The sequence below is a fragment of the Strix uralensis genome, chromosome 24 (assembly GCF_047716275.1).
Source record: "Strix uralensis isolate ZFMK-TIS-50842 chromosome 24, bStrUra1, whole genome shotgun sequence".
Classification (NCBI taxonomy): Eukaryota; Metazoa; Chordata; class Aves; order Strigiformes; family Strigidae; genus Strix; species Strix uralensis.
This window is the reverse complement of record NC_133995.1, coordinates 2,844,115-2,860,674: the sequence shown is the minus strand read 5'-3', so window position 1 is coordinate 2,860,674 and position 16,560 is coordinate 2,844,115. Positions and strand designations below refer to the sequence as shown.

Here is a 16,560-nt window from a genome sequence, read left to right as displayed (position 1 = left end):
GAAAGCCAATGGGCAGGCACATGGCATCAGAAAGCTGAAGAGACTGGTTAACTGACTCCATTCACTGAAAAGCACCACAGAAGGCACCACTCATGTGACTTACCCTTTTTTTTGTTTATTTAGTCTCCTGGTATTTCTCAGCCTCTTGTCATTCAGCACCTACAATACCTTCAGAGCAATGCAGTTTCTCCCACTTCATCACACTCTCATTCCTTCTCTCCATTAATAGCCAGTTGAGACTACAAATCTTTAATCCTCTTGCCCAACTTTAAGGAATCTGTAGATCAAAGTCTTTGCGCAGTCTGGAAGTTACATAGTTAGTCCTCCCTCTAGTTCAGACCAAGATAGAGGAAAGGGATTAATCATTATCACCTTGCCAATACACACAGAAAATCCTTACAGCACTTCCAGTGGAGTTCTGCAATATGATGGAAAATTGTTCTTCAGCTCTTTACTGCTGAATTTGTTTATAAGTCCAGTCCTTTTTCAGAGTTCAAATAAAACCCCCATCTTTTCCTTTAAAGTAATTCCTTATAAACATGACGTAAGAACTGGTGAGATCAGGAGTCACCTAAATCCAGTATCTTACTCCTGACAGGAGCCTCAATTACACTCCCTTCGTACCTTCCCAACCTTTGGTAATTCGCAGTTGCTATACAAGATACAGTATCTCTACAGTTAGTACCCTGGCTGATTTTTCTTCCCAAACTTTTAAGGCTTGTAAAAAATGTGAATTCAAAGGTACAAACACATTGACTGAAAAATCTGCAAAATAATTTGAATCTTAGGTTGTTACAATACTTCAGCAAGGAAAGGGAAAAAGCCATCCCATTACATTAAAATAGCTCTGCATTGTAAGTAGTGACAACTGCAGTTTTGCTTCTGTGAAGCATCTCCTACACAAAGAAAAACATGACCTTGTGCAAAACAGTTTTATTTGGCAGAAATACAGGCATTTAAAAACAGAAGAGAATGGCATGGGGTAGTACATTAGCAGCATTGTATTTCAGGTGTCACGATCTCCACTGTTACAACATTCATGCAGACTTGACTGAAAAGTACAGAGCCAAGCACGGAACGACATCTTCCTTGCTTGTCTTAGAGAATTTGCCAGAGTGGAAGCAGTATGTCAACAGAAGGCCTAACAAGACCAAAGGCTTGGGACAAGGCAATTAAAAGCTCTATGCCCATTTACAGCAGCATATTGGCAAAGCAGTGATTGGGCACTGCTATTCCTGTGAAAATTTTGAGGAACTAGTACTAAAAGCTAAGGGAAGTCATTCTGAATGCCATGAGACATTGGTCTGACTCCTCACTATTACACTGTAGAGAAAGGAAGAAGGTAAAGCCAGACAATCTTTACTACCATGTCATATTATCCATTTTTTGAGATAATGCTTTGTATTTTCCTAAAACACTGCCAAAAGCCGTGTAATTTGCAATCTTTACCTCTGTGTTCTCCACCAGAATAACAGAGTCACCCTATTGTTTCTTTACTTATTCACTTTGAATTAAAATCTCACTCACCAATTCTAACTCGAGAGCTATGCTCTCCTAAACAAGTTCATGCTTTTCAGCAACAGGCTGCTAGGGAAATGTTATTTGTCTGACAGGGTTCAAAGTATCTGAGGCACAAAAACCCTTTCTGAGTTTTATTTGAGAAAAATTTGCTCTGTAGGAAGGTGGCAGCATGTGCAGTTGCACGCTTATGTTACCTATACTGTCCATAAAGCTAAAAAGACAGATTTATCACACAACTACTGTGTCATGAGTACTATAGGAATTGGAAATGTACATATTGTATATAACATTAACACATTAAAAGGTATTTATATGGCTTATTCAGAGGGCAGAGTGGGTGGAAATCAGATTCTGCTGCACTGCATTCCCCTGGAACAGCACCATAACCATCTTAGAACAGATATTATAGATAAGATCAGCAATTTATAACAAAGTTCATACCAATCCACCATAGGCTCCAGCTCACTTCCTCCTCCTCCACTTAATGAGTCATAGAAGTTATTCTGTATCAGGTGATAGCTATTAATTGCCAATCTCATACTGGAGAAAGCTGTGTCACTACACAGGTAAAGATATATTTAGTTACCACGAGATAATACCTGCACTTCTGCCAGTGCAAATAGGCACATGACTTCTCAAAGCAGAAGTATGGGGATTTCTTACCAAAGAAAACAAGCATTTGAAGTTTAGAATTAAAGAAAGGCTTTCAGAGTGCAAAGAAAGCATTTTCTTTTAAACAACTGCTAATCTTAACCTCTGCAAGTTTCAGGTACTCACTCTTACACACTAATTCAGTGTAGGCTCTCCTCTACATTTCAGGAAGCAGATGAACCACTCATTTGCTAATTCAACCATACAGCTAGTAATTATAACATGTTTAAAGATTTCTGCAGCTAGCTGAAGCAAGAGCAGTTTTAGCAGGATTTTCCTGCTGTAATTATCTTGGCTTCATATCTGAGAAAAACACTATCTTATCTTAGCTCAGCATGCAGATGCTGAGAGCTAACTGCCCACTAGCTAATGCAACAGTGTTTCTTAATACTAAAGAAAATCTGAGTATGATGTAGGCTGAGAATGTATAATGTACTTTCAGCATCAGCCCAATGGCTAACAAGTGACATAGCATCTCTTGTCAAACCTTCCACCAGCGGATGCTCATCATGTTTCAGCTTACCATCTTCTCAAAGTGGCATTACATGTTATTCTTAAAAATTAAAAGCATAATGCATCTCAAATCTAATGCCTACATTGAATGAGATTCCCTAGTCAGTCCAGGTTTTTCAAAGAGCTCAGCATTCAACATGCACAAGCCTTTTACGAGGATGCTGGAGTGCTGTGCCCTGCACAGACTCGTCATTGTACATGCCCAGATAAAACACTGACACACTGCAAACCAATTCCCATCACATAAGCAGTGTCCTAAATAAGGGTAGTCCACATGTACAGAATGAAAGACAGTATCAGCAGGAAACAGAGCATGCCAGCCTCAAATGAGGTGAAGAATTCCAGGTAGAAGAGCCAAATCATTGCTAAAAGATCTCACTAAAGGCCAGTTCAGAAATTCTACACAACCCCCAATACACATCACTTTTAAAGGAAATTCTGGTGCTGGCACTTGTGGCCACACAGCACCCTTTATGATCTGCTAGTAGTACAAGATTTCACACTGAAAATCTAGACACCTGCAAGGCATGACACAGACCTTTGCATACTGCTCTTGTGGGCACTGCCATTACATTAAAAAATCTGAATCCGTGCACTGAAATGAAGTCAATCTGAATTGCAATGAGTGTGACTGTCTCTTGGGTTATGCCTAGCACATTTGCTTAATCATCCACTAAGTAGGAAAATAAGTTAGTCAACAGGACTTGAAATTCTCTACACTTATGCCTACCCTAGAACATAAAAACACAAGCTAATGCAAATGAGAAACTCACTGGAACTTCAGACATGCTCAGCTATGCTGAATGGCTGGCAGAGGTATGATTTACACAGACTCTGTATATTATGCCCAAGTCCATGGCTGAAAAGACAGTCTGAGGCACTCATCCAAGTTATAAAGCCTTAGGATTGTGTTCTCCCCATCTATACAAAATTGTTAACTTCCATCTCCAGTAAGTTAGATTAATTTCAAATCAGACTGACTAAACCCCAGTGGCTGCAAGAACACAAACATAGCAATGCAGGACAACAGGTTTTCAGCCCAAGCAAACTACTGGCCAGTCCTTGCAGTGCAGAGCAGACTATTCTGGTAATTAGCAGCAGCAGCCTGTTCATCTAAAAGTGATATCCCCGTCTAGAACAAGTACAGTTAAACCCAAGTCACTTAAAACTGAAGTTAGGGAAAAGTTCCCATTTTACAAGTTGATGTCAAATACTGCAGCATTACCTGAGTACTGTAGGTTTCCATACAAAAGGAAGTTGAGGCATTTTTTATACCACAGCTAAGACTCCTGCTAAACAGGTATGTGCATCTTCAACTAACACAGGCTTCAAGGCTTGGCCTGAATCACACTCTGCTATTAAATCAGAAGCAATATAAATAAGGTTGAAATAGGACAGGGAGGAATACTCCAGCTCAAATCTAGTCTTGGAGTCAGACTTTGGTATCTTATAATCACATTCAGTATTCCGTCATCACCTTAACATATTTGACTATTCCACCTTTGCTACTTCTGTGGGAGATTCCTCAGTCCCCTTCAAGACAGCCAGAAACAGTCAGGTTATTTGGTTTGTGGATCACTGCCCCATGTCCCCAAGCCCCCACTCAGACCATGTAGATGATTTTAGGCAGAGGCTGGCCACATCTGAAGCTAACCTGATTAGCCAAATCCTGTCCTGTTACATCAGCTTACACAGAAGGCAGAAGAATGGTAATTTTCATATCTGAACCCATAGACTAAATACTTCTTGCTCCAGACAGCTTTAAGCAAAAGGAAAACTCCACAGAACACTGGCAGACAGGGACTGCAGTTCCTTTTGTGGGAGGACAAAGCAACTCCAGGGCAACAACCACCCAGGTTCTTGCAGAAGTGGCAGGTTCCTCATGCTATGGTACACCCTTTCTGGACATCTCTTCCCCTTCCAGGTTACTGCATCTCGAAGTTACCAGCCCATGCAAAGTCTAAGTATAGGAGAAAACCAACTCAAAAAGCCTTTGGTTTTAAGGGTGTTGCATCTTTTCTTAAGGGTGAGACAAGGTTAGTGCTCCTGTTGCCTCTTGTGACACCAGCTTTAGAGCTTTGAAAAAATGTAGCTATTAACCTTCCAGCAAAAGCTCAAGCATTCCAGACTTGTATTCCGGGGGAAAATATGCACTATTAGTTCTTCAAATAGCAATACCTTAAGGACAAGAACTCATCTAACTATAGCACGGTTATTTTATTCAGCTACCTTTCTCAAAGAAATTCCATCTCCTCGACTACTGACTACTTGCATATAGTTAATGCACATAGTGTTTAGACACTACCAAATGTCTTGATTAAAGTAGTTTATTCTGATTATTTAACATGATTTACACCGCTACTGAAGAGGCAGTAAAATGGCAAAGACTTGCAATTCACTTCTGTTGCATTTAATATTCTTCACCTTCATCTTCTCCATCCATCGAGTCTGTGCCCACTTCTTCATAATCTTTCTCAAGTGCAGCCAAATCTTCCCGAGCCTCTGAGAACTCCCCCTCCTCCATCCCTTCTCCAACATACCAGTGAACAAAGGCACGTTTGGCATACATCAGATCAAACTTGTGGTCTAGGCGAGCCCAAGCCTCGGCAATGGCTGTAGTGTTGCTCAGCATGCACACTGCCCGCTGGACTTTGGCAAGGTCACCACCAGGAACCACTGTTGGTGGCTGGTAATTGATGCCAACCTACATGAAAACCAGAAGAGACCATGAGTTTCTAGCATTTGACAGTGACTATAATCAAAGAAGTCAGACAGCAGTCAAACAAAACGTTTCACTCAAAAAAACAGCTCTGTATAAGGACCTAAGTTTCCATGTCTCAAAATACAGATCAGGTACCTACACAACTCTTAGTGAGAAAATATACTTTGTAAGCCCATGACAGTGAATGAGAAGTCTAAAAAAATCATGATGTAAGAGACTTGCCTTAAAACCAGTTGGGCACCAGTCCACAAACTGGATTGTGCGCTTGGTTTTGATAGCAGCAATAGCAGCGTTGACATCCTTGGGGACAACGTCCCCACGATACAGCATACAACAGGCCATGTACTTCCCATGGCGAGGGTCACACTTCACCATCTGATTGGATGGCTCAAAGCAAGCGTTGGTTATCTCGGACACAGAGAGCTGCTCGTGATAGGCTTTCTCTGCTGAAATAATTGGGGAATATGTTACCAACGGGAAGTGGATACGGGGGTAAGGCACCAAGTTAGTTTGAAATTCAGTAAGATCCACGTTTAAGGCACCATCGAATCTGAGGGAAGCAGTAATGGAAGAGACTATCTGACCAATGAGGCGATTGAGATTGGTGTAGGTCGGGCGTTCAATGTCCAGATTCCTACGGCAAATGTCATAGATGGCCTCATTGTCAACCATAAAGGCACAGTCGGAATGCTCCAGAGTGGTGTGGGTAGTCAGGATGGAGTTGTATGGTTCAACAACAGCTGTTGAGACCTGTGGTGCAGGGTAGATGGCAAATTCCAATTTTGATTTTTTCCCATAGTCAACTGACAGGCGTTCCATCAGCAGAGAAGTAAAACCTGAGCCAGTGCCTCCCCCAAAACTGTGGAAAATCAGGAAACCCTGCAAGCCAGTGCATTGGTCAGACTGAAAGAGAAAATAGATGTGTTAAAGCAATTGTGTAGACATTAAGAAACCAAAACAAGCTCAAGACAGACAACTCTGAATTCTGACACATACCAACTGTTCAAGCTTCAGGGAAGTAATAATGAATTTGATTCATCCACTGATAATCAAGGAGGTCCCCCATAAAACCACTGTATTCTTGACTATTTTAAGCCCCCTTAACATGCTGGAGGGTGACTTCTCCACTTCAGATTACTACCTCAAAACCTCCCCTACTCCCAATTCTCAGGCCAAGGTCATTAACAATCACCAAGAAAAGCAATACCACTGGGAGAACGACAGACCATCTCTCCCTTACACTGATTTAACATTCTCTACCTGCACAAAAATGGAGCAGTCCCCTGTCCCAGAACTACTGCTATAATCCTGTAAGAGTGGCAAGCATGTAACTCAGTTCAGGGAAGTGAGCTGTCAAAGTATATTACATTGCCATTGCAGTTTAGTCTGATCAGATGAAGAAACTAGACTGCCTTATCCTCAGGAAGATACTTAGCTTGGTTCCCAGGACTGACAGGGACTTCCAACAGCTTGTAAGAAGAAATTACAACCATGTTTTTCAGGTCACAGCACTGCCTGCTGCAAACTTAGCTTTAGAGATGGTGGCACCCAAGTGTTGAGAATAATACCAGTTTTGGTCTGCAAAAGGTGTACCTCCCAGTAAGACTCATTTAGCATTCCATATTGAAGCACCAGAGGTATACTCTGGGTTTTTTGTGCAATGAGAATTCCTTACCTTTGCAACACAGATTCAGTAAAGTACATGTTTAGCAGCCCTAAAAAGGGAACTCTAACCTTCTAAGCTGATATCTTCGTATATTTGCCACATGATCAAAGTACTGGGGAGCCCAAGACATCCCAACTTACTGATTAATTCTTTTTCTACTGTTACTACCATCAAATTAATTCAGCAATTAAAACAGCAAGAAACGCAAACAAAAGTCTAAACCACAGAAGCAAACACTCCTATTTAAACTTCCTTGCAAGAGCCCCAGTCAGAGACTAATCTTCTTCCAGCAGGAACTACACAAGTCAATTCTCAGTCCTGGCTTTCTGAAGTTGAACATGAAACTATAAAGTTTTGGGTGTCTTATCAGCATTTTAGGCCACTTGAAAGTCATATCTGACAGGAATAATCCAACCGTTCTCAGCTGGCTAAGAATAAAAACAGATGCAGACCTAAGACCACAGATTCTCCCACCATGGAATAAATTAAAGCACAATTTCTACATCTATGTATTTTTGATAACCCAATTTCCAAATCCTATACAACAGGATAAAGAAAGATGTTTAAGAGCCTTCAGTGAAGAAAAGTCTTACCAGTTTCCTGATACGCTCTAGAACTAGATCAATTATCTCTTTCCCAACTGTGTAATGACCTCGAGCATAGTTATTTGCAGCATCTTCTTTACCAGATATCAGTTGTTCAGGATGAAAGAGTTGCCTGTATGTCCCATTCCTAACTTCATCTAGGGAGACAAGATGAATATTATTTAAGTTAATCTTCTATGTAGACCAGGTTTTTCAAGTTTCTGAGGGTGTCCAGAATAAGGTACCTAAACCCTTAGAGATAAAAAGCAGCTTGGTTTCTACCTATCAGTAGGTGACAATACTTAATACAGTCTAAGCATTGAATACCTAAGAAAAAAATGAAGTTACTGCTTAAGGAACTGTCGCATTTTACACATAAGTTTAAATTTTTGACCTGCCAGAGCAATTTAAAACTGGACTGTAGCAGCAGAACCATTCTTCCACAGTTTAAGACAACTTAAGGCCCACTTTGCAGATCAGCATCTGAAATACTGCTTTTCCCCCTTATTTTCCAAGCCCTCCAGGATGTTGCCTTACTGCTTCTGCAGCTGTGGGCAGCCAGAGCCTACAGTGCTTGCTTGTCCCCTTCTTGCCCTTATTTGTACTTTATGCCAAGGGTAGAGAAAAATGTTCAAAAGGAACAGGAGATGCTCTGGTAGAGCTATTCAGTTATCCAAATACCAAGCTGTAAGCTCCAGCACAAATGGCTGTTGTATAGAAACCATGCAAATGAACACACAGCATCCCCCACCAGTTACAGATTTGAAGAATAATTTAGAATTATGGTTACCACTAGTTATCAGAAACATACACTTACATCTAGCAGGCTAAAGCTCTGTCCTACCACAAAGGTACCAAGACACTCAGCATAGCTTTGTCTCTGGTTTAGCTCAAGCCATTCTTGAGTTGTATGCTAATGTAGTATTGCATCCTTTAATTAAAATCAGGTGGAAAGCAAAGAGCTTTATTAACTACAGATGAAGTTGCCTGTTTGCATATATTCTTTTTAATCTGAAAAAGAGCGAGCAAGACAAAGATAAGTAGATTTCAAGATTTAAAAATACAGTTACTATTTGAACCAATTTAGACCAACCAGCTACCACTGCAGTTTGCAATCCAATACTCTAAAGTATTTCCAAGCTGCACCAAAATAAAAACAATTTGGAGAAGTCTACCATTCAAAATACATATATTTCAAGGACCTTCTGCATTACCACTCCAAGTTATAAAGGAAAAATATGAGTAAAGGGAAGAATGTAGGACCTGAAGGTAGCTGGTAGGGACAACAGGAGTCAAGATGTTTCTGGGGAAGTAACAACTCTTGAAGAGTTAAGAGGGTCAGTCATTGGGCTATGAAAATGTGCTGGAATAAAGAATTTGGAGTTTAGGGGTCAGCTAAACCAAGCTTTCCTCAGCTTCATGTTTTTAAGTCTACCTGGGGTAGATTTTTCAAGACACTTCTGTTGAATTCCCAGCCATGTTACTGCCCCTTTTCTTGGTGGAAAGTTTGATGGTATTTTACCACCGCATCCAGAGCTGGTGCACATGTACAGCAGTCCTGCTGCTTTCACTAAGAGCAGCACTGATCTGGAAGCTCCAGAAATCCCTGGTGTACACACGTGGCAGCTACAGAGCTGCTGCATGTACAACAGATGCTTTTTTCCTAAACACAGTGCAGAGGGACATGCTGCATGAATGGGAAGAACCATGCTAGCCCCACCCAGGAAAGTGGATCAATAATTTTCAAATAAGCAAGGCAGGAATAAAGATTTGTCCCCAGAAAGGCATATGAGGTAATCTTTAACAAAAAGCCCTAACTTTAGTATTACCAAGTATTTCATAAGACAGCCTTTTCCCATCTCCCTGTACTGCACTTGCATCATTAACAAGTGCTGGAACACTACCTTTTACCATTTGTCCCAAGACTCACAAGCTACTCGCCCCCAGAGGCAAGGTGAGAGCTTTGCCACCTGCTCTCCCTCACCTCATTTCTCAGTCTTTTCTGGTTGCTTAGAGCCACCACCTGGCCAGCAACAGAGGAAGCAACAGGGCTCAAGAAAACAGAAAATCAGACCTGCAACAACGCCTGGGAATATCAGTGTATGGCCAAGGGTGCTTTGGCTCATTTCAAAGTTATCAGTCCAGCACTCCCACCCTTGACCTGCCCAACAGCCTTCTGCTCTCCTACAAAAGTTCATTCTACTGTATTAGCCACAGAAGGTGCTTTGGGGCATTACAATGAAGGTAAGTTAGAGACCCACGGTTTGAGTATATCAGAGTAGCCTAAGACTACTCTCTCATCTGCCCTTCCCAACACTAAGTATTGCAGAAAGATAAACAACACCTGCGCAAGCACAGGCAACACAGACCTGTGAGAGCCCCAAATCACTACTTAAGACAAGACAGCCACAGAACCAGCAGAATTACTTCAGGCACACACATCACAGTAAGAACAAGATTCATGAGTCAGGAACAAGGGTCTTGTGAAACTGGGGAGCTCACACTGAGCTGGCAGTGTAGCTTATGCCACAGAATGTGGGATTGGTCAGTGGCTGATGCATGGGATCCCATCTGAACACTAAGAGCCAGTGTTGCCAGAGCTTGGGATTAGAGCTGATTTTCAGGATGAGCGGATTGTTACTCAAAGATAAGGCTGCAGGAAGTTAAAGTGCATGTTTGGAAGTCCCTTAATTTAGGCTAGCAACTGAGACTCTTTTCTGCAAGCCCTATTCAAGCTACAAAGACTAGAAGATTGTTTTGGGAAAACACAGGAATCATTCCAATGTACAAAAAGAAGTCTGCTTAATGATGAGTATCACATCTTTTTAAAAGGTTCCTATTGACTGCTGTACACATTATGCCATATTGTTTCAAGAGGTTATAACTAGTTCCTTGCATAGCAAAAGCATGAGGCATATTCAGAAAACCCATTTAATTCCACAGGCTGGCAGAAGGTAATATTTAAATTCTTCAGAGCTCTAGAGTGCACATTTGCCAGTCTCAATGAATGTAAAGCCAAGTATTTTCCATCACTAGGAAGATGTAGGCAAGCTTTATGTAGTAAAAATTTAAAGCCCCAAAGCATTTTTCAGGACTAGAGAAATGGATCCCTTAGTCAATAAAATGTGTAAGTTAAAAATCAAATCCTACAGCATTTTCTACAGTTCCTTGCACAGGTCACTATTTACCTATTACTGCTGGTTCAAGGTCCACAAACACAGCCCGAGGGACATGTTTTCCTGCACCGGTCTCACTGAAGAACGTGTTAAAGGAATCATCACCTCCACCGATGGTTTTATCGCTCGGCATGGTACCGTTGGGCTGGATGCCATGCTCCAGGCAGTAGAGCTCCCAGCAGGCATTGCCGATCTGCACACCAGCTTGACCAACATGGACTGAGATACACTCACGCTGTGTGGAGAAAAAAGATTGGATCACTCAGCAGAAACAGCAGTTTCCTTGTTTAGAAAACATTCAGCACACACAGCTTGAACTCCCATACTGCAAAGCTATTAAAACATTGGCCTTATTGTCCGGGTGTTAGGGGCATTTGGCACAAAATACAACAGAACACAAAAGCTTCTTTCAGTCATCATCTACCTCCACCTAGAAAGACCCTTTTAGACATTGCCATTTTTATGGACTCATTCCTCCTCGTTGTTCCTATCATCAGACAGGAAGAGTTTGATCAACTCCTCCAAATCCTTCAGCCAACTTCTCTCTTCATAACAAACACTGAATATTTAGAAAAACTGATCATTATGCCTGTCACTGGCCTAAGAGTCCAGAAAAACTTCACCCCTAGAACTCCAGCCACCAGAGGGAGCAAAACCTTCTACATGATCTAGGGTCATTTTGTTTAATATACATCAAATCAGCAAAAAATATTCTCCTGATCACTTTAGGGTACTTTGCCATTCTGTAAGAAAGTCTTTGCCTAATGAAACCCTTCATATCACTTCATAAATATGAAACATCAGACCTCACATCACACTGCTGGAAAATACTAAACTCCTTAACACTATGCAAAGCTACCTCATTTAAGCTATGCAGAAAATATTTCATGTCAGCAAAAGGATCTATCCATATCATTTTATAAAATCCCAAGTTGCCTTTGATGTCCATAGCATAAACCCAGCTTCCTTAATATTTCAGCATGGGGTTTTCAATATTAAAAGCCAAACCACAATGGAACCATCTCCAAACTCCTGGTCCATCTGTGGCTTTTTATATTTACCTTCTGGTTTTGAGTGACAGTTAAACACACCCTAGAAGAGCCTGCATAGAGGACAGCTTCAAGTAAGTCACATTTAACTATGTTCAGACCCTATGATTGGATGACAGAATTTGTCCCCTGAAATTCCAGGATAAGCAGGACCTGGAACTGCCTAGTCCACACCAGTAGTCAATACAGGAGAAGAGAAGCACAGTCCTTTCAATTTCCTTGGAAACCCCAAGAAATTAAGATCTGTGTTTGCCAAAAAACCCATCACCTGTTCTCAACCACAGCACTGAACAGCTGAGAACTGTTGTTTTTCAGCTCCCCGTCCACCCAAGCTGTGTATTCAGATATACAGCTTCCAGAAGAGCAATCCACAGCCTCGGCAACCAGCCTTACCCAAAGCTGCTGCCACACGACTCCTCTCCAAGGCCATTACTCCATCACTCCCCAGGCTGAAGCACTGGGCTTGGCAAAGTACTGCAAGAGCAGAGGACAGCCAACCTGCACACTGCAAAAAGGGCAACAGGAAAAGCAGCTTCAGCACTGAGAAAACAGGCCATGGCAATGAAAATTAGGCCACATCATCCTTTCAGGAAAGCAGGAGGACAGCCTGCAAGTCTACAGTGAAAGAACAGAAAGATACCACCACTTCAGTCTGGATCCTCACCTGCAGTGAGGTCATATCAGTGACCCCAGCTTTGTCAGTGAAGCTCCTCAGCAGCTGGGGGAGGTCACTGGAAGGAAGTGTGGAGGGACCAGCATGCCCAAGCAAGGTGAATGCGTGGAAGACAGACTATGAGCTTTCCAGCATCAGATGAACTAGCACCACTACTTCAAACTACATAAAGCAACAACAATCATTCATGTTCCAAAGAGAAAATGTAAGTCTTTGAAAGCACAACCTGGGCAACACAGCCATAGACCAGGTCCTACAGGTGCCACGTGAAAAGCTTGGCTTGTTTACTTTGACAAAGTACAAAGTTCAGCACTTGGGGCAGAGTAACTCCCTGCATCAGTACAAAGACAACATTAACTGAAAAGCAACCCTGCTGAAAAGATCCTGGGGTTACCACAGAAACCATCCTGAATGTTCAACAGGGCATTCCCATCCTCAATAAGGCAAACAATCTGCCTGGCTACAAAAGGAGACACATGGCCAGCACACCAAGAAGCCTTCCCTCTGCTCTGCAGGAGGGTTCAGGTCAGATGTTAGGAAGATGGGGAAGATTCAGGCTGGGTGTTAGGAAAACCTTCCCCAGCAAAGCAGCGCAGCCCTGGAACAGGTCACCAGAGAGGTAAGGGATCTTCATCCTTGGAGGTTTGCAAAACTTGGCAAGACAAAGTCACAAAAACCTGGCCTGGTGCTACTGTTAGCCCTGCTTTGAGAGCTCTTTCCACTGCTTTCCTGCAACTCTATCAAGTACTTTTAAGTAGTAGGTGGCTATTTAATGAAACAAATCTTTGTTAGACACCAAGAGACTGCCTATTTTGCTCTGTGTAGCCTTTTCACAGCAGCAGAAGTCTTACAGTACTAAGAAGACTAACTAAAGAACAGAACAAGATCTGAGCCTTGAAAGCATAATCTCAAAGTTATAAAGACAGGCAAGAGACAACTGTCACACTCATTACAATTCTGGGCCTTTACACATCAATGATGGCAGTTCCATAATTAGTAAGGTTTAAATATGTACTAAGACAGTACTGTTAAGTGCTGTATTCAAGCCACAAGTCAGGACACAGAACCCTTAAGTAACACTAAATGCTCTCCCCCACTTACATACCTTATTTTCAAGCACAGAACCAGTTTCAGTGAAAACTCCCAGAGAATTTTCCCGGCCCAGTCTGAACCTCTCCAGCCTCCATTACCCATTTCCTTTTGCTACATGATGTGCTCCAGCTTAAGAGCACTGACTTGTCCTCTGTAACTGCCCTTTCACTAGCTGTAGACAGCTACTAGTTAGCCCCTTGCTGTACTCTCTGCCAGGCTGAAGCAGCTCAGCTGCCTCCACAACCACACTGTGTGGATCATGCTCTAGCTCCCTTGTACTCTCCAGCACAGTATTTAAGGTACAGCTTCATCTGTGCAAAGCTGATAGAAAGCCAAGTTTCCTGAGAATGGCTGTACCAGCTCAGACCAAATGCAACAACATACCATATGAGGAACATGGTTTCCCTAGGATGAAACTCAAGGAAACCTCTGCAGAGGTGAGGGACTGCATTCACACTCTTGATTTGACTTAATTTAAAACAATGTGACTATAAACAGCCCCCATATAAGGTAAGAACAAAGTAAGGACATCAATATTCTCCTAACTTCTAACCATTTTCAGTTCAACAAATATTTTCTATGCATTCACAACCCTACAGAAGCAGTCTGCTACATTTAAATTCATGTAACCTTCTGACATCCAGTCTCTTTTCAAAGAGAGATCTACAGGACAAATGTCCACATGGAGGAAGACCTCATGATTGTCCTAGAGGTTCCAATTGACAGCTTACACTTGTGCTGCACAGCTCAACAGCTGAACTCTGTTCTCTTGATGATGTCCCAGCCCTTTATCATACCTTTCAGATATGCCTTCAAGGCTGACTCCTATCATACAAGGTCATTCCACCGCAGCTTTATTACCCAGCCAGTCTCACAAAGTCCTTCAGGAAATCTCCACCATTAGCCCATTCCCTGACCCAAACCACCTCACACCACAGCTGGCACCTGACTCTGGCAGGGACAAGGACCAGGAGAGCAGCAGCAAGCTGCACCTCTACAAACACCCAGTGCGATGGCCTCCGCTGCCACTCCAGGTCCCACACACCCCAAGGAGATCCCCCCATTTTTATATTCAACATGTACCTGTGAGAGCACCCCAGCAGCTCACACACACACACCCCCCCCACGCCCCCTCGCCGCGGTGCGCGGGCTGGACAACCCGCCACGTCCCGCTCCGGGGGACCAAGGCACAGGGACTGCGCCCAGGACGGAGAGGCCGCCCCAGGCCCGGGCCGCGGCTCCTCGCTGCTACGGAGGGCCCGGGCCGGAGTCACCTCTGAGGGAGCCGCCACCTCTGAGCCGGCCGAGGGCTGAGGGTCCCGCCGCCACCGGGCAGGGCCGCCATGTTCTCGGAGGAGCCGCCACCATTTTGGGACGAGGCCGCGCGGCGGGACGCGGCAGCGCAAAGGCTCGCCGGGACGGCGCGGCTCGGGACCCGCCGGCGACCACAGCCCGGCGCAGGGCCCGCCCGGCCGCCTCTCCTCCCTTGCCGCGGGCTCAGCGGGCCGGGGCGGACCCGCGCCTGCCGCCGCGGACGGGCGGGGCCGCCCCGCCCCCCCTGCACCGCCCCGGCGTGCGGAGCGGCACCGGGACCCCCCTCCCCCGGCCACCCCGCTCACCATGGCTCGGGCCGGCGGCGGGCAGCGCTGGGAGCAGCAGACGCGCAACGGGTCTGGACAGCACCTCGAAAGCAGCCGCCCTTCCCGGGCACACTTTATATAGGGAGGGGGGCGGGGCGGTTGGCTCCCCGCGCCTTGCTCATTGGCTATGCCTCTCTCGGAGGCGTAACTTCCTCGCAGCGCTATTGGGTGTCTCCGCGTCAAGATTGTCCGCTCTTCCAATCGGAGACGGGCGGCGGCCGCGTGGAATGCTCCCGGCTGTGCGCCATTGGGTCGCGGATATGAATTTCACCTTCCTGCGCTGGCTATTGGTTGATTCGTAACCAGGGGCGGGGAGGGGGCGGGGATTAGCCTTCCCGCCAACGGAGGCCTGCACCTCCCTCCTCAGCCGTGGGTGTTCGCCGGCCTCGCTCTGCCGCGGGCTCTGCCGCGGGCTCTGCCGAGCAGGTGGCGCAGGCTGGGGATCGCTGTCGCGGAGAAGGCGAGAGGAGAGCAGCTGTGTCCGCCCGAGGGGCGCGGGCCCGCTGTCGGCTGCGGGCAGGCCCGGTGGTCAGCGCCCCCACGGGCAGGGACAGGCCTGAGGCGGGGGAAGGGTCGAGAGCTCCGCCCAGGGAGCGCAGAGCCGGGTGGTCGCTGCCCTGAGGAGGAGCCCCCAGAGCCAGGCTTCGCCGGGGGGCTGCTCTCAGCCTTCCACCGCTTTACTGAGAGTCTGCCCAGATCTGGCTGTGCACGCTGAGTCCAGTTAAAGCAGCCGGCTGAACGGCCAGGCCGTGCAGGGACCCCAGGGGCTTGGACCCCAGCCCTGGTCCTGCAGCAGGCTGGGAGGGACTGCTCGGCTCTGAGGGTGGAAGAGTGAGATGTGGGCAAAGCTGTATTTTCTCTCCAAGGAGGGAGGAGACAGCTCCATGGCAGGGTCACCAGGCAGAGCAGTGCTTGTCCAACTGGAATGAGTCTCGCAATGGAAAGAACTCGAAGCCGAAGGACCAGATCTGGAGAGCCATGTAGATCCTACTGAAATCAGCACCTTTGGTGTTTCAATGCCCCAATATAAGTTGGGTGTTTAAATGGAAAGTGTAAAACCCCTGTGGTGTGTCCTAAGGGTTATACTAACAGAAATACTAATGAGATTGCCAAACTGACTTCCTGGGTGGAAAGTGGCTGCTGTAGTGTACACATCTAAAGTCCAGTAACTGGAGCACCATCCTTTCAAGGGCAGCATAGGCATCAGTTTCAGGAAATTGCTTTCCCCTGCTGAGCTAAGCTTTTGCCGGCAGGATAGGTATGTGAAACAATT

The 16,560-nt window shown here is 44.9% G+C and overlaps 1 protein-coding gene across 4 annotated transcripts; it reads right to left on the bottom strand.

Moving 5' to 3' along the window:
* Positions 1 to 918: 918 nt before the first annotated feature.
* LOC141954180 (tubulin alpha-1C chain-like) lies at positions 919 to 15,331 on the bottom strand. Of its 4 annotated transcripts, XM_074893451.1 has the most exons (6): positions 15,267 to 15,331; positions 12,276 to 12,387; positions 10,846 to 11,068; positions 7,667 to 7,815; positions 5,630 to 6,310; positions 4,995 to 5,389 (listed from the first exon to the last, which is right to left on the bottom strand). In XM_074893451.1, exons 3-6 carry the CDS (start codon positions 10,964 to 10,966, stop codon positions 5,096 to 5,098), a joined length of 1,245 nt encoding a protein of 414 aa, XP_074749552.1. In that variant the 5' UTR covers positions 10,967 to 11,068; positions 12,276 to 12,387; positions 15,267 to 15,331; the 3' UTR covers positions 4,995 to 5,095. The 4 variants fall into 4 exon arrangements, with proteins under 4 accessions (XP_074749555.1, XP_074749552.1, XP_074749553.1 ...); XM_074893454.1 differs by lacking the exon at positions 12,276 to 12,387 and having other exon boundaries at positions 919 to 5,389; positions 15,267 to 15,329; XM_074893452.1 differs by lacking the exons at positions 12,276 to 12,387; positions 15,267 to 15,331 and adding an exon at positions 14,922 to 15,137.
* Between the last annotated feature and the right edge of the window lie 1,229 nt (positions 15,332 to 16,560).